Source organism: Micromesistius poutassou, assembly GCF_964030765.1.
Source record: "Micromesistius poutassou genome assembly, chromosome: 22".
Classification (NCBI taxonomy): Eukaryota; Metazoa; Chordata; class Actinopteri; order Gadiformes; family Gadidae; genus Micromesistius; species Micromesistius poutassou.
In genome coordinates this window covers 2,975,257-2,995,854 of record NC_140292.1, presented here as the reverse complement: position 1 = coordinate 2,995,854, position 20,598 = coordinate 2,975,257, and the positions used below count along the sequence as shown (strand labels likewise).

General features: G+C 44.3%; 3 protein-coding genes across 3 annotated transcripts in view; 1 reads left to right on the top strand and 2 right to left on the bottom strand.

Annotated features, from left to right (window-relative positions):
* fgfr1b (fibroblast growth factor receptor 1b) overlaps positions 1–3,193 on the top strand; it is a gene marked incomplete at both ends in the record, with an annotated part of 8,789 nt that extends 5,596 nt beyond the window's left edge. Inside the window, 10 exon segments of the mRNA XM_084486995.1 lie at positions 80–96; positions 99–127; positions 129–201; positions 427–537; positions 755–945; positions 1,530–1,652; positions 1,950–2,020; positions 2,223–2,360; positions 2,695–2,800; positions 3,116–3,193. Coding sequence (XP_084343121.1) covers positions 80–96; positions 99–127; positions 129–201; positions 427–537; positions 755–945; positions 1,530–1,652; positions 1,950–2,020; positions 2,223–2,360; positions 2,695–2,800; positions 3,116–3,193 — 937 coding nt within the window.
* A 4,226-nt stretch (positions 3,194–7,419) lies between these two features.
* On the bottom strand, positions 7,420–11,366 carry stc1l (stanniocalcin 1, like; the record flags this gene model as incomplete). The annotated part of the gene is made up of 5 exons (XM_084486201.1): positions 7,420–7,720; positions 9,359–9,462; positions 10,292–10,399; positions 10,767–10,909; positions 11,246–11,366. 5 exons carry the CDS (start codon positions 11,364–11,366, stop codon positions 7,420–7,422), a joined length of 777 nt encoding a protein of 258 aa, XP_084342327.1.
* Positions 11,367–13,642: 2,276 nt separating this feature from the next.
* Positions 13,643–20,598, bottom strand: part of LOC311367679 (cGMP-dependent protein kinase 1-like) — a gene marked incomplete at both ends in the record, with an annotated part of 13,242 nt that continues 6,286 nt past the window's right edge. Inside the window, 13 exons of the mRNA XM_084486492.1 lie at positions 13,643–13,738; positions 14,112–14,178; positions 14,347–14,409; positions 14,852–14,974; positions 15,227–15,390; positions 16,398–16,539; positions 17,188–17,277; positions 17,670–17,809; positions 18,407–18,503; positions 18,839–18,913; positions 19,194–19,259; positions 19,563–19,657; positions 20,154–20,231. Coding sequence (XP_084342618.1) covers positions 13,643–13,738; positions 14,112–14,178; positions 14,347–14,409; positions 14,852–14,974; positions 15,227–15,390; positions 16,398–16,539; positions 17,188–17,277; positions 17,670–17,809; positions 18,407–18,503; positions 18,839–18,913; positions 19,194–19,259; positions 19,563–19,657; positions 20,154–20,231 — 1,296 coding nt within the window. The remainder of the gene's footprint in view (positions 13,739–14,111; positions 14,179–14,346; positions 14,410–14,851; positions 14,975–15,226; positions 15,391–16,397; positions 16,540–17,187; positions 17,278–17,669; positions 17,810–18,406; positions 18,504–18,838; positions 18,914–19,193; positions 19,260–19,562; positions 19,658–20,153; positions 20,232–20,598) is intronic.

Below are 20,598 nucleotides of genomic sequence, written 5' to 3'. Positions count from 1 at the left end.
TCTCCTCCTCTCCTCCTCCTCCTCCTCCTCCCTCCACTCCTTGTCCTCGTCCTCCTCCACCTCCTCCTCCTCCACCCAGGCTGACCCTGGGTAAAGCCCTGGCGAGGGCTGTTTTGGGCAGGTGGTGGCTGGCCGAGGTGGTTGGTCTGGAGAAGAACCGGCCCACACGCATCACCAAGGTGGCCGTGAAGATGCTCAAAGGTCTCTACTTCTACCCTTTTGTATTTAATCATGTTTGTTAATCTATCCATTGATATGATATCAATACTGAATATTAATTTTCTCTTTATTTGACTCTGTATTGTATTGTTCTGTATTCCTATTCAAGTATCGCTCAGTCTTTACTATGTTTGTTGATTAAACCATTATACCATCACAATCTGTTTGTATTTATGTAATATATTCATATTTCCGGTGAATGTACAGCGGACGGGACGGAGAGGGACCTGTGCGACCTGGCCTCAGAGATGGAGATGATGAAGATGATCGGCCGACACAAGAACATCATCAACCTGCTGGGAGCCTGCACCCAGGAGGGTGAGCACTGCTCCACAACCCCCTCTCACAGTGGGGGGGTGAAGGGGTTCACTCTCTGTACACTCTGCTATAGACTGTGATGGGTTGACGTGGCTGTGTCTTCTCCTGCTGGCGCCCAGGTCCTCTGTATGTGACCACGCTGTAGTTGAGCCTCTGTACACTCTGCTTGAAGACTGTGATGGGTTGACTGGGTGTCCTCTCCCCTGCCGGTGTCCAGGTCCTCTGTACGTGGTGGTGGAGTACGCGTCCCGGGGGAACCTGAGAGACTACCTGCGCTCCCGCCGGCCCGAGGGCCAGGAGTACTGCAGTGGGCCCTGGCAGGTGGCCCTGGGCGGGGTGGGGGTCTCGGAGCTGGTCTCCGGGGCCTACCAGGTGGCCCGCGGCATGGCCTACCTGGCCTCCAAGAAGGTGAGCAGCCACGGTGTCTGGGAAACATTGATCTGATCCTGATGTTCCCAAAGGTTGTCCTGTTAACTTTTCCTTTGAACGCTGTATTGATCCTTATGGGATAGGGTGGTGGGTCACAGCAATAGAAGTCAAAGGTAGAGGCAATTCAAGAAATGAAACTGTTTGGGGCACAAACATCCCAGGAATCTTTCAAATCCTTGCATGTTTACATTTTTGTATTGAAACCAGGCCAGTGTTAATGCCCTTCTCCGCAATATGAAGAATGAGCAGTAATAATCGCCTACTATCAACTATTAACCTAGCAATTGTTAATCCTTAGCACTTGTTTCTATGAATATCTTTACTGTAACGACAGCGATGTATTGTTTCTCTTTCTTCTGACAAATTATTTTAAGTCGCTTTGGATAAAAGCGTCTGCTAAATGCCTTAAATGTAAATGTACTAAAGTCTCCTTATCACATTTTGTATATAATGAATTTAATTAACAAAAGACCAGTGTTTGCATCGCTCTGTTGCACATAATAAGTTTGACCAAATACATGTGCTAAAAATGTGCTAAAAAATAAGTCCCTCCCCTTCTTTAGTGTATTCACAGAGACCTGGCGGCACGCAACGTGCTGGTCACAGAAGACGAGGTGATGAAAATCGCTGACTTCGGCCTGGCTAGAGACGTGCACCACATCGACTACTACAAGAAGACCACCAACGTAGGCAAAGCCAAGGGGGGGGGCGGGTCTTCTGCTGGCCAGGGTGTAGGACTCCCAGCCCAAAGGTTCTGGGTTCCAACCCCAATATCTTTAGTTGAACTTAATACCCACCTGCTTCATCACCTGTATGTTATTTACTGTGAATTTCTTTGAAGAAAACATAATAGAATAGTTGTATCAATTATTTGACTGTGTGTATTATGCTTTCTGGGCATTATACTTTACTGTATATTATGTTATATTTTACTTATTTTACTGTGTGAATAACAAATACAATATGTTGCTGTGTTTATACAGGGACGGTTGCCTGTGAAGTGGATGGCGCCAGAGGCTCTGTTTGACCGTATATACACACACCAGAGTGACGTGTGAGTCTTCAACACACACACAATGTTACTGTTTGACCACATGTACACACACCAGAGTGACGTGTGAGCCTATGGCTTCAACACACACACTCAATGTTACTGTTTGACTGTATATACACACACCAGAGTGGTGTGAGTCTCTTAATCATTCTGCTGAATATCAGTATAATATTCTGGGTGGATGTGGGTGTTTGTTTGGCAGCTGGTCCTTCGGGGTGCTGCTGTGGGAGATGTTCACCCTGGGGGGCTCCCCCTACCCGGGGGTCCCGGTGGAGGAGCTCTTCAAGCTGCTGAGGGAAGGTCACCGCATGGAGAGACCCTCCTCCTGCACCCCGGAACTGTGAGCGCACACACACACACACACACACACACACACACACACACACACACACATGTGCACACACACACACACACACACACACACACACTAGTGCACACATATATGTGCGTACACATACCAGTACACAGGACCCTCACACACATGACACACACAAACATGCAAGAGTGTACACACATATTCCCACGTATGCACACGCACACCAACACACGTACCCATACACAGGCCAATATTTAAACCCTACACTTTAAATCAAAGTTTGGTTTATTTTTTACAAGAAGGGTCACATTAACATGGTAGGTGTGTCACACTAAAGAATGGGGTTATGTGTTACAAGGTATGGTCTGATGACAGCCTGCTGGCGCTCTGGTCCATCCCAAAGACCCACCTTCCAGCAGCTGGTTCTGGACCTGGACCACACACTGTCTCAGATCACCAACAAGGTTAGTCGAAAGCATTCGTATCTTTGTCTTTTCCTCCAATACCGATCGACTGTATTTGACAGTTTAGCTTTTCAAGCAGATAATTATGTAAAAATCTGACCATTTAACACTTTTTCCATGCGTTTATTTATATGTAGTATGACTAGTGTTACATTTACTAGATTTATAGTGCTTTGTGCTAGCAAAAATCCTTCACATAGTCCCTTTAAGCTATGTCTATTCTGTCCCACATGACAAATATGGGACAGAAGAATGGGAATCTATAGAAAACCGTGAATTAAAACGGATTGCCAACACACTTTTGATTCTCTCCAGGAGTACCTGGATCTGTCAGCTCCTGGGGTTCAGTGTTCTGCAGCGATGCCCAACGACGGCAGCTCCTCCTGGGCTTGAGGTCAGCTCATCCTCCCCCCTTTCCTGTTCCTGGAACACAGCGCTCCATGCCTGCCCTCTAGTGGTGGTGTTAAAGAACTTGTAGCTGGTGGTGTGAAGGAACTTGTAGCTGCTTCAGAAGTCAGTGGTGCTGATGGTGGTCAGGAGGACGGGTGATGGAGCAGCTGGTTCTGAGTGGGTCATCCCCCTTCCAACATCTGATCCAGGCCGGGTTCTGGTGGAGCGTCCATGGAGTCGTTCCCTAACCTTTAAAGGGCCGGTGCCCCAATTTTTATGTCTGAAAATCCTACGACCCCAACCCCGTCTTACATGTTTGTGCATCTGCTTCACCAACACATTGTTTCAACCCTTTGAACTTCTTTCTGGTGTCCCAGGGAACTTTAATGCATTTTAAGTAGTTGTTACTAGCCTGTGTCAATCATGAGGTCTGTTGTGACACCTTTTACGGGGCCTTTCAAACCCTTTAAATCATTTTTTTATTATCAGAAATGCAGCATCTCTTATAGTGTCTCTTTTTGTCTTTTAAAGCTTATAAGTCAGCAATCTCCCACAACCACATTTGGAGAGAGATAGAGAGAGAGAGAGAGAGAGAGGTACCTTCATGTGCTGCCTGACCTACCATAGGAAGATATGCTTTTCTGCGTATCATAATCAATATCTGTTCTGGGTATCAGTATTAACCTTTAAGTCATTTAGCAGATGCTCCTATCGGCAGCCGGTTACAGAGCTTGTTATTATGTAGATACTAGGGGTGTAACAAAAACCGATTTGAATCGGAAAATCGATTTTGATTTAAAAGATCTTCAAAAAATCTTCTGAATCGAACTGAATCGAATCGTTCCATTTTAAAAATTTATCGTTCCTGAATCGTATTGTACCCCATGTATCGAGATACGCATCGAATCGTCTTTTATTGGAGAGATGCACACTCCTAACAAATAAACTTCTTCTCTAGTCTTTGATAAATCTTTTTGAAGGAAATGCCATAACTTGTAAATGCCACATTTACAAGTTAATTCATTTTGTGAAATGATTGTCTACTTTCAACAAGAAATCCATTGCATCATACCCTCTCGAATTGAGCCGTGCCACATCGAATCGAATCGAAATCCTTCTGAATCGAACTGAATCGAATCGTTCCATTTTAAAAATGTATCGTTCCTGAATCGTATCGTACCCCATGTATCGAGATACGCATCAAATCGTCTTTTATTGGAGAGATGCACACCCCTAGTAGATACTCATCATCATGCAGCAGGTAGGGGTTAATACCTCTTGATCAAGGATAGGCTTTAGAAGTTAGAGTGCGCACAACAGGGTTTGAACATGGATCATTCCACTCCAACCACAGCTGTGGTTATACTGTCCTCCTGAATACATTTTGTACATAATGAATTTCACGAACAAGAGACCAGTATTTGCATCGCTCTGTTGCACAGAAAATGCTTTGTAGGTAAAAGTGTATTAATAAAACCAAAAAAAAAGAAACCATTGGGTGACTAGTTAGTTATTTGTGTTCACCAGGAAACATCTAAGCATGGAGACGGGGCTGTTTTTTTTGTTTTTTTACAGAGAGATTCCGGGTTTTTTGGTCCTGGCGAACGGACCATACAATTTCCAGGAATACGTGAGGATGCCTTTACTGATTAGCTGTGTGACCGCCGCACACAAACCCACTGCCTGGAGCTCACACAGCTGGGCTTCCTTCCTGTGGACATTCCTCCTGCCCGCACATGTACTTCAGTCGGAAACACATTCACCAATAGAAGTAGCTGTCCGGAAATTAAAATTTTTGCTTTGAAGAGCCGATCCGTCACAATCATCCTTGACCAATGAAGCTGGCTCTCTGCTCTGAGCTGTTTTTGCTTTTTTCCCCGACTATTCATTCTTGTTCTTCTCTTGCTTTATGCTTCGTTTTTTTTTTTAAGGTTTATACCTGCCCTGTATGGAGCCTTTGATGACAATCACAAAACCTCGACCTGCAGAACACTTTACTATTTATTTTAGTTATTTATCATTTACTTAACACACATTTTTATGCAAAGTGAGTAACAGTGAATTTGTATACATGTCATAAAGGAGCAGGTCGAGTTAGACGTCTTGCTCGAGGAGGCCTACAGGTTGACACACCCTGATCCCATCGGATGGGAGTCCAAGTCCCAGACCACTAGACTTCCTGACATGTGTCTCAAATTCACTGTGACTCACTGGTGGTGTGTGAGTCACTTTGATTGAATAAACAGAGATGCCTTAAGCCTATACTTATAGTGTTCATCTTGAAGAGCAGGTATCTGGCCACCAGACGGTTGCTAGTTCAATTCCCGGATCCTCCATGCAACTCATTGACAATCTATTTTTGGGGGCTTAACAACTACCCTGTAAGTGCTCTTTCAAAACGACCCCCACCTCCCTTAATAAGGTCGGTCCACCGCTTGGCTGACTCTGGTCTCCCAACAGCTCCAGTTAATGAGGTGTTTCAGTGAGGCGGGAACCCAGAACAGGCTGCTAACCCCTGGGGGAAATTCTAGAGATAGAGGCACCAATTAACATGGTTCTTCACTTCCCCTTTTCCAGCTCAGGAGACCTGGAAAAGCAATGTGTCATTAACTATTAACTATAAACTAATCCAATGACAATGGATTTCTTTCAAGGGCGCTTAACGCTGTCGATGTTAATTAGTAGTTGTGCGTTGTGCTTTTTTCGAGGTGAGATAATTCCTTTAACAATATTTGCTTTTAAAGGCCACCCATTGTGTTGGAACGCTTCATGAAAGCATCGTCATGTTAATCAGTTGTGTGTGAAATGTTAACGCTGGCATCAAACACTGCATCTGAATGCTATTAACTACTTTCTATGCTCAAAGCGAAATTAACTGTCATGCGTTGTGACAGAGATCAAGGATGACTCAACAAAGTGTTGTATTAAATGTATGTGTTTGGAGAGAATTAATACATTGCTGATGGTCGCAGTTACAGCATTGTTGTATATATGTGACAGCTTTATATGTAAAGGTTTTTCCTTTGTAGGCTACTATTGATTACTATTATTATTACTATGGATATTATGAGTGTATAACAAGATATAAAGTTAAACTGCTATATTGTACTATAAACCATGAGCCAGAAAATGCTGTCCCTAATGGTGTTGTGTATTAAACACATTAACATGGCCTGGCCACACAAGTGCGGTTTACAGTACCTTGTTTCATTACTATCCGAAACACATTGACTGACTATTTATTTAATTAGGATATATTAATCAAATAAATGTTCTCTCTTGTCCAATATTTAAAACAGATGGTAAATAATCCCATCAAAGAGAAAAATCCAAAACAAACCTCCATCAGCCAAAATCCACCATGTGACATCATTTATTCCAACACATAACAACAAGTTTCGCAGCAGAGTACCAGACTTCTACTTCCGTTCCTTATTCATATGTTGTATATATCTATATATATATAGATGTATATATCTATGTATCTATATAGATACTATACTCAATCTTTCCAAACTTCTGCTCGTCACAGTAAACATGCTTTGCATAGTAAGTGTCAGCATAGTAACATACAATTTGAAAGGGTACATGACAGGCACGGGAGAGGGCCAATCAGAAGACAGACGCGAGTCACGACCAGCATGATTTCACCTTGTGTCCCCTTTTAGCTTCGATAGAACATTTGGACCCATGCACTATATCAAATATAGAAGCCTCATAAATTAAACATTGTACAAGACAATAAACCACAATGATAATCAACATCATGTTTTTTTTCAATATATATTTTGTATCTATAATGTTTGATGTTTGGTTAGATTTGATTAGGTAAAGTATGTTTTCGTTGGTTTGATACAGTGTAGGATTTTGGCTAAGCTTTGGATGGTGGTGTAGCTTTTAAAAGCCAGCTTTTTCACAGACCAATCCATCGTCAACATGAAAGAAAAAACATATTTGGCTACGATAGCTGATCATTTGAATAAATTAAAAGAAAAAGAAGAAAGCTTGTGTGCAAAGGTGTGTGTGTGTGTGTGTGTGTGTGTGTGTTTGTGTGTGTATTTCTATCTGGGTGCATGGCGTGTGTGTCAAGAACATTCAGGATGCATGCATGCGGGCATGTATCCCATACATTAATGTAGAGTGTATGTGCGTGTGCCTGTATGCGCGTATGTGTGTGTGTGTGTGTGTGTGTGTGTGCGTACGTGCGTCGGGAGCATGCGCACACGCATCTAATTCTCCCCCTTGTACTGGCGCAGCTTCTCGTCCACGGACCTCTTGCGGGCGAACAGGTGGGTGGGGTCGCGACCCCTGAAGCTGGGCTGGATGTTGAAGACGGGCATGTTCCTCCAGCTGGCCGGGTTGCTGTTGCCGCCCGCCATGCTGGAGCCGCCGGGCACGCAGGGCTGGTTCTGCAGCAGCAGGAAGAAGGTCTCCATGTCGGGCCCCAGGCGGGCGACCAGCCCGGCGCGCACCACCGCCACCGTCTGCTCGTCGCACGCCAGCAGAGCCTGCAGCAGAGTGCTGTAGTACCTGGGGGGAGCCACAAGGGGGAGCGTCATGAGCACACACAGTACGTTACGGTACAGTGCAGTGCAGTACAGGGAAGGAGAGCTGGTTTGTGTTGTTACACGTGGGGAAGGGAAGATATACATCTAGTGTTTAAAGGGGTCCTGTTTGGACTGCCAACAGGGGGTTGATGTCGATTAACCAGTCGTTTCAAAAGCTACGCGTTTGTGACATCATAAGTGGGAGTGTCCTTCCGGATGTAGGATGGATGGACGACCAGAACCCCTCTTATGATGTCACTGTACATTTTTTAAAGGTTTGTATAGGCCTATTACATACAACTGTGAATTCATTTTTGAAAGGCTTGATTTATATTTTGGGATTTATCAGACACTTTTATCATTCAAAGCAACACAGGTGAAGGTGAGAACAAAGAATTGGAGCAGTTAGACCCAAAAATGTAGATAAGCACTAGAAATGAAAATATAGAACTATGTTCAATATAAAAGCTAAAAACATTAAAGTACATAAGCTATGAGATGGATCTGCAGAAGAGGTGGGTCTTCCGATTTTTTTGGAAAACACAGCAGATGAGTCACTATGCTTCCATGTTATGGGACAGGATAGTTATTCAATTCTGCTTCACTTCTTCTTGAAGGGCTTAAAGTCCTTGCTTTTAAAGAAAATATTTGAGGTGGAAAACATTGAATAGATTTAAGAGTACTGTTGCTTTGAGATCAAATCCCTTATGATGGAATAAATCAAACCAAGACCAATGACAAATTCCTGTTTCTCCATAGTTCATCTCAAGTTTCACAACAGTTCTATTACATCCAGGCCTGACAATACACTCCAAGGCAACAACAAACTGTGTGGTCTAGAAGTCATTGATTCCCCTGGTTTGGTATCATCCCATCTCGCTGAAGTCTCATGTTTCCTATGTTTTATAGGAAAGCTGTTTTTGAATCCATCAGAAAGAGTTAGTTCAGGGTTTTGCCAACCACAAATAAGTTGAGTAGGATAGTCTATTGGCATCCTTGAGTAAAATGCCAAAACGTCTTCCTAGTTATTCATTGTTGTTTTGGATAAAAGAGACGACAGAGAATAATGGGGTGTCTCGTTATCTAAAGTTGAACCATGCTGTGTCCATTGCTCAGATGACCTGATGATTACTGCAGGAAATCCAGATTCACTGAGTACGTCCTTCGGGATCTAGCAGTTATTCTACGTTACGGAAGAACCTCTGATCCCGCAGTCCTACTATGTTATAGCAGAGCATTTGGTGGGAGAGGGCACCGAGCCTGGGCTGGAAACCAAAAACTGCAAGGGGCGGAGTTACGCCTTGTTTCCTGTTTTGTTACGGAGATGTTCTACTGAAGAAAACAAATCTGTGAGTAGATGATGCTTTCAGAAGGGGATTTTTTTAGAAGTATTTATACAGCAGCCACTAAACACGGTATTGGTTTGAAACCTTTAAAGAAACTCTTTTTTTACAGTTTACTACTGCCGGTGCAAGCTTTTGTTGGCCAATTACGTGGTTACAGATCAGTTCCTCCGGTACCACGCTCGGTAAAAACAAACACCAAGGCAAACGAGACGCCCCTGTTGACCCAGATGTGAGCTTGGCTGCTGTCAGACTTGTGTACCCCAGTCGGTGCCTACCTGTTGGGGAAGTGGGTGGGCACCTGCACCACCTCACCGATGGCGTCTGGGTTGGTGCGTGCCACGGTGCAGATATCCAGACTGCTGTAGCAATCCTCCTGCACCTACAGCCCACACACACACACACACACACAAACACACACAGCTAATTTTACACAGCTATAGCACACAATAAACTACCTGTTATACATACAAACACCTCAATACATAGCACACACCTATGTATAGTTATACATAACTATACAGCATACACACACGTAGCTGTTTATAAAGTTAGTACCTCTATCACACCGACAAACCACTCTCATTATACATACATGTGACACGCATGAGACATGCCTAGAGCACACAAACACACTCATTATACATACATTTAACACACAGACACGTCATTAGACATACCTATGGTATACCACACAAACATACCCAACCATTAACAATCACTATAGCACAGAAACAGATGCAACCATTACACACACATCTGGGCCTAACAAACAGAACACTCGTTATGTGTGCATTTGCATATTGGTGTCTGTTTTTGTGTGAGTGCATGCCTGTGTCTATGTGCATTTAAATGTGTGAGTGCATGTGAGTGCATGTGAGTGCATGTGTGTGTGTGTGTGTGTGTGTGTGTGTGTGTGTGTGTGTGTGTGTGTGTGTGTGTGTGGTGTGTGTGGGTGTGCACGCATGCATTCACGCACAAGTGTGTGTCTGTGTGCGTACGTTTGTGTGTGTTTGTGCATGTCTGTGTGCATGCAGGCGTGTGTGTGTGTGTGTGTGTGAGCACAAATGTGTGCATGTATGTGTGTGTGCGTGCAGGTGTGCATGTGTGCACATCTGTCTCCGTGCCTCCACGTGTGTGTGTGTGTGTGTGTGTGTGTGTGTGTGTGTGTGTGTGTGTGTGTGTGTGTGTGTGTGTGTGTGTGTGTGTACCTCCGCGATCATCCTCTGGAAGACGTTACAGCGGCGGATGGTCTGGAACACTTTAGCTGTGACTCCCTGAGCGATGCAGCGCAGGCTGTCCTTCACAAAGGTCTTACCCTGAGCAAGAAACACAACAATACAACTGTTTTACCCTGAACAGGAAACAAGCCAATATACTGTTTTACCCTGAACAAGAAACACAACAATACAACTGTTTTACCCTGAACAGGACACCAATAAAAGGAGTTACACTACACAAAAACAAGAGAGGAAGAGGAAAACAATAATAAAATGGATTTTACACAGCAAACATATATCATAATAGATTGTACTTTATCCTGTATAATAGCCTGCAGAGTAACACCATAAGCATTGTGTTTACCCTATAATATTACCATACATTGGGTCTTAACCCTTGCACCATACAGACAGACAGACAGACCGATAGACAGACAGACAGACACAGTCATGAAGACAGACAGACCTGTGTGTTGAAGGTGGCCGCTGTCTGGAGGAAGAGCTGGCAGATGTCGTGCATGCCATCGGTGTCGCAGGTGGAGTTCTCCAGGCAGGCGAACACCCCGCAGCCCACCGCCACTGCGCCGTTCAGACACTTGGCCACATCGTCTGCACACCCAGACACAGGGAGCACGTTAGGGTAACGAGGCATTTGGACATTTGGTCATTTGAGACGATCGACACCTATGTTGATTGCGGTCTCTCTGAAACTTTTTGTCGTTGACTGCATGCTGTCCGGCCAAGGCAAAAATAAAAAACAATAAGCGCTAAAAGATGTGACTGGATTTAAAGCTTTTTTTTTAAATTGATGTAAATAAATGTTGTTTTTTTCATGGATGCTTTTTTAAATAGGCATTTGTATGGCACTGTCTAGGCTACTAGCCTTCTCGGTGCAATTAGCCTTCCAACAACTTTTTGAAAAAGTATAATAGTGGCGCTACTCACTCGGGCTGTTGGCGGAGAAGCGGGCTCGGCGAGGTGAGGACTCCACCGGAGCTGGGCTGAACTCGAAGCCAGCGGCCGTGGTCACCACCAAGAGGAACACCAGACCGCACTGTGCCAACATGTTCACTGACGACTGGATGAGATGCTCGTCTTGCTGTTGTTGTTGCTGTGTGTGTGTATGTGTTGTTCTTGCTTGCTTGTCTAGATGCAGACCCTCTCTCCTCTATTTATGTGTGAAGTTTTCATGGTCGATTTGAGAAGTCGGTCATCGTCACTCGTGACCGTCCAATCAGAACGCGGAATCTCCTTGCGGCGCGGCGTTAATTCCATCTGACGGAAATAGCCGAGCGCGCTAATTGAATATTTCCACTCGTCTAATCAATTCATGACGTTGCCATTTAAAACAAGATTGCAGGGAAATCATTTAACGAGATAGGTATGCCTATGCATTGACATAGTTTGGGTTGGAAACCTCTACAATAGATTTTGGAATGAATAAGTTATATATTTTTAATTAAATTTAATTCATTTTCATATCGTTTAGCAGGTTTCGTTGCACATTACAATGTTCGGCATGCATTTATCTTTTTCTAAAAATAGCAAGGCCTCGTAGAAGTCGGAAACGCATATAGGTGAGAACCATTCAGGTCACGTAGGCCGGCTTTCTTCCGTGCTCGGTCGTGTAGAAAGGCTGATCAGTGAAAAGATATCCAAGGTCCTGGTGAACCTCAGTCCACGCATTCATAGTCCACAATAATTCACCTCTCAGCCTCAAACCTCCAGACTGCAGATTTAATTCCGTGTCCCTGCTTGACCTTTTGTCCACAATAGGCCTACTTTGTTGGGTTTCACCAGGTGGAAAAAAAAAATAATAATAATTTGGATAAAAAAGCCCCCCAAAAAAAAGGAATAGGCCTACCAGGTATACCAAATAATATAGGGATAAAAATATGACCTCTTTTGCTTTATCAAATAGATACTCTTACTAATATAATATTCTAACAGTGAATGTAATTTGATTAGGATCGGTAACAAATCTCATAAAAGTCACAGATGGACCCTTCAGAAAACCAATTATGTTCTGCATCACAACATTTCTCCTACAGTTCATGGCAAAATGTCATCGTTGTCCTTAAGTTGTGGATTTAAGTAAATATTGATTAATTTAAACACTCTGCACCATTCTAAAACCTCTTCTACTAGTGAATATTATTCATGCAAAAAAAGCATGCAAACATTATTTTTAACATTCCTGTCCATTTAATATAAAAAATAGATAAAATATCTGTCTTAGATCATCTTATTTGAGCCAAGTACTGTACTGAAACAGATAGGCAACATAGGCCTCTGGTGAATGTGGAAAACACACTGTGTCCTATCAGCGTGCATCTGGGCGGTGTGTGTGTGCGTGCGTGTGTGTGTGTGTGTGTGTGTGTGTGTGTGTGTGTGTGTGTGTGTGTGTGTGTGTGCGTGTGTGTGTGCATGCATGCGTGCATGTGTGCGTGTGTGCGTGCGTGCGTGCGTGTGTGTGTGTGTGTGTGTGTGTGTGGGAGTCCGGACTTCAGGTTGCTGGAAACCAAAAGGCCGGTTTTAAAGCCCCCGACCCAGGCTGATTAGCCCTGTGGTGGTCACTGGGCAGAGATAAGCATCACACTGCTCTAATATGGAAACAACACAGGCTGCGTTCTGATCAACTCTGCCGTTGCAAACACTCACACATCCGTTTCTTTGTGACTGTGTGTGTGTTTGTGTCTTTGTGTGATGGCCAGATGGATGCTCTTCAAAACAATGTGTTTAAAAACACATTTATGAAAGAAGACAGGACTTGTGGTTTGGCCCCTTTTACCTAAATATTAACTTCAGTTAACTACACTTTCAAAGTGCTTTGCTTCCCAAGAATGTCTGTTTTACTGAGGGAGGGTTACATTTGTATTGAAGTTCAAAGAAATGATTAGTTTTAACTACAACCTCTTTGGTTGATTTGTTTTAACTACAACCTCTTTGGTTGATTTGTACTGTTACGTGTATACACTACAGTAATATACAAATATATCAAATATTACCTCAATCGCCTTGCATGAAATCCTCCCAGGACTCAATATTAATTAATTACCCATCTTATCCATACAAATACAGGCCAAATACAAAATACATAAACAGACCATTCAGCAGGCAGCCTTGAACAGGGCCAAATAAAGACAGATTTAAAAAAGCAATAAATCCCACGATGACGTTTATGATGACACATCCTTTAATACATAAATTCAATACGTCTCCAACCGTGTTGACCAATTTCTCTCTAAAACATTGCACAATACAAACATATTCAAAGGAAATAATGACTAACAACGCGTACAACACACTTTATAACACACAGTGCAGAGAGGGCTCTCCTCTCTAGAACTCCAGGTCCCAGCCCGACTCCTCGTCTGGGGGCTCGTCGGTGTCTTCAGGGAAATAGTCAAAGTTGCTGTTGTCCAGCGGCCCGGCCACCTGACACAACAACAGACACACCGTGAGTGGACATGCATTCTGCCCCTTATAATTCATTTGTTTGCACACACAAGCTGTGCAGGAAAAACCTTGAATGTGCTCACCCTAGTCTACTTGTTAACATATGTGGGCAGGAACAACTCAATGTGTGATTTAAGGGGAAAAAAAATTGTTTGTTTCAATAAAGACATCCTACACACTCATCCATAGTGCTGCCTCTCCACTCCACACTTGACCTCAATCTGTCCACTCCCTCAGATTCAGCACTTGACCAATAGAAAAGTTAACTGAGAACTGTTCGGTGGCCGGCAAAACGGTGGTTTTGTGGTTGTTTGCTGGTAGTGTGTTGTCACGGCGACCACAGCATACTCACAGTGGGTGTGTAGGGGGAGTCTATGGTCCCCTGGCGGAGCCCCTCCCAGTTGAATCCCTCAAACCACCTGAAGGGAGAGTTGCCATGACAACACATCCATCCAGAGGTTGGAGTTCTGAAGACACTGTGTATGTGTGTGGGTGAACGTGTATGTGTGTATGTGTGTGTGTGTGTGTGTGTGTGTGTGTGTGTGTGTGTGTGTGTGTGTGTGTGTGTGTGTGTGTTGGTGTCTCACTTGTGTTTCTGAATGTCCTTCACCCCGTTCTTCTGGTTCCCTAGCCGCTCTGAAGGGTTGTCCCTGGAACACACACACACACACACACACACACACACACACACACACACACACACACACACACACACACACACACACACACACACACACACACACACAAATAAAACACAAACACACACACACGTGTATACAGAGCATCAGTCGTTGGCACTTTATTAGGCTGTGGAGCTAGTGGTGTTAGTGGTGATTGATCTGTGGTTAAGTGGTTAGTGGGAAGTGATTCATTATTAGGGGTTGGCGATGAGTGATGAGTGATTAAGGGTTAGCGGTTAGCGGTTAGTGATCAGTTAGCGGTTAGTGATTAGGGTAAGCAGCTAGTGGTTAATGATATCTGGTAAGCTGGTTAGACAAGCGGCTTGGGTTCAGAAGTGAGTCATTCGTGGTTAGCAGTTAGCGGTTAGCGGTGAGCCATTAGCGGTTAGCGGTCTGGATTAGTGTGTGTCACCTGCACAGACGCTTGATGAGGTTGGCGGCACTCTTGGTGATCTTCTTGGGGAACTCCACCATGTCGATGCCTCTCAGGATTATGTTGTACGTCTTCATGGGGTCGGAACCCGAGAACGGGGGGCTGCGGGGGGATAAGGTCCTTATCATTCACATTCATCCCTAATCGGTACATTCTTTACACTGTCTATCTGCATTTGTGTCTGTACTTCTTTGTGTCAGTCCATCCATCGTTTTGTCTGTCTGTCTCTCTGTCTGTCTGTCTGTCGATCTTGCTATGTAGATATCTAGCTTTCTAGCTATATACTGACCTTCCCTCCCTCCATTTCTCTCTCCTTGCCTGCCCCCTCCCTCCCTCCCTCCCTCCCCTCTCTACCTGCCACTCAGCAGCTCGAAGATGAGGATCCCGAGGGACCAGCAGTCTGCCGAGCTGTCGTGGCCCTTGTTCAGGATGATCTCGGGGGCCACGTACTCCGGGGTGCCGCAGAACGTCCAGGTCTTCTTACCCAGACCCACCTTCTTAGCGAAGCCAAAGTCCACCTGAGGGGGAGAGAGACACAAGACGCAAGATGCAAGCCACATGGTTTATTGTCCTATGGACAACAATTACAGAAGCAGTCGCATGGCAATGAGATCCTTGAGTCTCAGGCGCCTTCAACAGTGCAATATAAAAAGATAAGTATAAGAGAAACACAAAGCTGAGACCTAAATAAAAATAAATAAATAAATAAATTACAATACTGGACATGAATAACAATATAATAATAGCTGTAATGTATAAATATATGCAGCATAAACAGGTGTGAAATGTAGACAGACAGATGTTAATTATTAACTGTTAATAAGTGGCATAGTGGTGAGCTACGTAGCTCAGGAGTTTAACAGTCTTATGGGATGAAACAAGACAGTTTCATCCCACAGGCGAGAGAGAGTCGGGGTTGAAGCCTGCCATCTTGGATTTATCCGATCAGCATTCCACACGGTCCTTCTGGATAAAGCAGGTCTTGCGGCAAGTCAAGGGTTTGACTGCACATAATGAATATATCAAGTATAATGGGGTATCTACATAAGATATACATCTACATTCTGGTCCACACCCAGCTCAATACACAGGTAGTTGTCATAGTAACGCAAGTCATGATGAAGTACTTACACTTCATATCAGCTATGTGATAAAGAGATAGTTGCGTCTTCCTGATTCCTGGTGAAGGCTGTGTGAGCTATCCAGATGAATACAGTTAAACCACTGATTCAGGGGTTATAAAGGAATGCAGGATAGTCTTGTGGATAAGGTGTTCAACTCCTGGCAGAAAGGCACTGGGTTTGATCCCCAGTGACAGCAGCCTACCTGTACTCTGCTCACCTGCTCCTTAATAAAATGTTTCTGAATTCAATGTAGTTCTCTTTGGAGTCTCATCTGTCAAATAGTTAAGATTTGACCAGAAAATAACAGTCCTTTTAATTATATCATCAATTCCATTCTATCCATGATGAATCATTGTTCCTTGGTCAGTGTGTTGTGTGTTGGTGTGCGGTTGCCATGGTACCAGCTTGGCGTAGCCGCGCTGGTCCAGGATGATGTTCTCGGGCTTGAGGTCCCGGTAGATGATCCCCCTGCAGTGGAGGAACGCCAGCGCCTCGATCACACAGCCTGTGTAGAACCGCGTGGTCCCGTCGTCGAACGAACCCCTGGTGGTCCGACGGGATGTGTAAACACACATGGGAACAGACACACATATACACACATAAATGCACACACATGGATATGCACACACACACACACACACATACACACACGGATGAATACACACACACACGGATGAATATACACACACAGGCACACACATGGATGAATATACACACACACACACACACACGCACAAAAACGGATGAATATACACAAACACACACACACACACACACACACACGGATGAATATACACATACACACACACACACGGATGGATGAATATACACACACACACACTCGGATGAATATACACATACACACACACAGACACATACACACGGATGAATATACACATACACACACACACACACACACACACACGGATGAATATACAGTAAACACACACACAAGTGCATAAAAGTGTCACACACATATGCATACAGACAAAAATACCCAAAACACACACATAAAAATACCCAGAAATATGCAGTACACATATACACGCACCCACACATCACATTCAATAAAATAAACCAGGCTCAACCACACACACACACACACACACACACACACACACACACACACACACACACACACACACACACACACACACACACACACACACACACACGCACACACACACGTACCTGTCTCTGAGCAGTGACCATAGCTCTCCTCCCAGACAGGATTCCAGGAGCATATAGAGGTACTTTGAGTCCCTGAAGGTGCGGTACAGCCTACACAACACAACAAGGCTTATATAAAGAGTCTCTATAGGTCCAGTACTGCCTACACAAAACAACACAACACAACACAACAAGGCTTATATAAAGAGTCTCTATAGGTCCAGTACTGCCTACACAATACATCACAACACAGCACAACAAGGCTTATATAAAGAGGCTCTGAAGGTCAGGTACTGCCTACACAAAACTACACAAAACAACACAACACAACAAGGCTTATATAAAGAGTCCCTGAAGGTTCTGACCTGGTAGTCCCAGCCCTAACCGCCTCTCCTAGCCCCCCACCCTGACCTCTCCTAGCCCCCCACCCTGACCTCTCCTAGCCCCCCACCCTGACCTGGGGATCCCAGCCCTGACCACCCCTCCTAGCCCGGCCCCCTGACCTGACGGTGAAGGGACTGTGGGCCTCCTTCATGATGCGTCTCTCAGACAGGATGTGGTCCTGCTGGCTGGTGTCCAGGATGTGCCTCTTCTTCAGCACCTTCATCGCAAACGAACGGCTGCTGTCGCTCTTCAACTGCACCTGGTCACACACACGTATACATATATGCACGTCATGCACAGATACACATCCCACAAACACACACACATACACACACACACACACACACACACACACACACACACACACATGTGTACATATACGCACGTCATGCACAGAGACACATTCCGCACACACACCTACATATACAAAACACACACACACACACGTACACATACACACGTCACCCACCCATACATACATGTACACGTCATACATACATACATACATGCACACGTCATACATACATACACACCAATCACACACGTGCACGCACGCACGGACGTCAGCACACACACACACACACACACACACACCCACACACACACAAACACAAATACTCACACATCACACACATATGAACACACTCACACACAAAGACAAAAACTCACACAACACACACACATGAACACACTCGCACACAAACACATAAATACACACGCACACATGAATTCCGCAAGACATATTTTCATTTTCATTCATTTTTCATATCCCCGTTCATAACCCCCCTGTTGTGCGTTTGAGTGTCAGGTGTCTGATCATAATGTTCTATCTAGTGTTATCAGGTTCATCACAGACCAGCTCCACGCGGCTGTAGCCCCCCATCCCCAGGGTGCAGATGACGTTGAAGTCGTTGAGCGACACGCCGGAGAAGTACACCTCCTCCGCCTCCACCCTACAGACAACCACAACAACAACAAAAGATACGCTTTTATTGTGGTAAGGCTGATCCGAATCCAAATCTTTTTCATTTTTTTTTTCATTGACATTAACATTGCTACTGCTCTTATTGTGAATGTCAATTCCATTTTGTAATTGTTTTTGTATCTCTTTTTTCATTCCGACTACAGTTGCTGTCCTTTCAGCTGGGACCCCCAAAATGTCACCACTGTGATTAACAAAAAAAGGCCCTCCTTCTTATCTCCTCTTCCATGCTGACCCTTTGTTAAACATATGTAAATCAATGCGTGAGAGCACGAGGCTCCGGCGACGTGGTGCTTGGTGACTTACTTTGCTTTGAGCTCATCGCTGTCGTACTGCTTGTTGTTCGCCTCTTCCAGACCGCCGATGAGCTGTTTGAACGTACTGCGAAAACACAAAAACACAGGAAGCACAGCTGACTCAAATCAGACACTTCACTTTCCTCCCTTTTTCCTCTTCAGTGGAAATTCCAGACTCATTAAGTGGGAAGAGGAAGACAACAGCAGACCCACTGCACACAGCGCTACAAACAATCAATACATCTCAAAATATATCCTTTTTTTCTGATTGGCAAACATGGTGTGTTTTGGTAAATGGGGGTGTCCATTGTGATGGTGTGTTTTTTTTTGAGTTTTTGGGTTGTGTTTTTCAGGAAGTGACTCACTCTCGATCGATGACCAAGCAGGTGACGTCACCCACAGCTGTGACACTGGCCATTCGGACGTCCTCACTGAGGTGGAAAGGGGACGGAGAGAGAGACGAGAAGAAGAGAAGGTTTTACACATAAACACTTTACATTTACATTTACATATTTTACTTTTTTTACTGTAAAAATGTAACCATCCATCTGTTATTCACAGATGGACTGTGCATCACAACAAAGCTTTATCCTATTGCATAATGAACGCAAGATCTGCATCAACATCAGCACCACGCCTTCCCCGTAAACATCATGAGGGATGCGGTGTGTTAGAGCGTTAGTACATAAACCGTGTGGTTTGGTTTCACTTTTTACAAGTTTGTTGTTGTTTACCCTTTGAGGGCCTGCTCCCCGAACCACTCCCCTTTGGACAGCGTGTTCAGATACACCAGCTCCTCGCTCACAGAGTTCTGCTGGCTGACCTTGACCTGCACAACACAACACAACACGTTAAACACAACACACAACATGCAACACACAACATGCAACACACAGCAGACAGTACACGACACACAGTGAGCCATGTTAACCACATACTACATCGGGAACCTGCTTCCTATGCTTCAATGTAAATATTGTGTACTGACCACACAACATTGTGTTAATGTTGCTGTGCACTAACAATACATGTATATATTGAACTATTAAACATTAATTATAGAGGTTAGGGTAAGGGATATCATTTTACTTTATTTTTTTATTTTTGTAAAGATTTTAAAGAAAGTAATTCACTTTTTTAATTAACTTTTAATAAAATACAAATATTGAGAGATGGATCAGCAGGATCGTTTTGTAGAAGAGGTGAATCTAGGTGACCCCCATATGGCTGCAGAGCTGCCGCAGCCCAACTTTGAATAAAAGTCTGTTCAACGTGTAGTCGTTATTTCATCATGTCGATAAGCATCTGCTCCTTCTCTTCCTCACCTGTCCTTCACTGATGATGAAGAAGGTATCGCCAGTGGCACCCTGGCGGATTATGTAATCACCATCGCTGTAATGAGTCTGAGATGAGAGGGTGGAGAGAGGCAGAGAGAGAGAGAGGTAGAGAGAGAGAGAGAGAGATAGAGAGAGAGAGAGAGAGAGAGAGAGAGAGAGAGAGAGAGAGAGAGCGAGAGAGACAGAGACAGAGACAGAGACAGAGAGACAAAGAGAGAGGTTGATGAGCAATACAGGGAGAGAGAGAGGGAGAGAGAGGAGAGAGAGAGAGAGAGAGAGAGAGAGAGAGGCACAAGACAGGGGGGGAGAGAGATAAGGAGGGAGAGTGAGGGAGTCAGGGATAAAAAAACATAAAAAGGGCGTCTTCTTTTTAATATAGCATAACAATAATGCTGCATAGGTGGAGATATGGGAAGGCTACTTCTAAAATCTC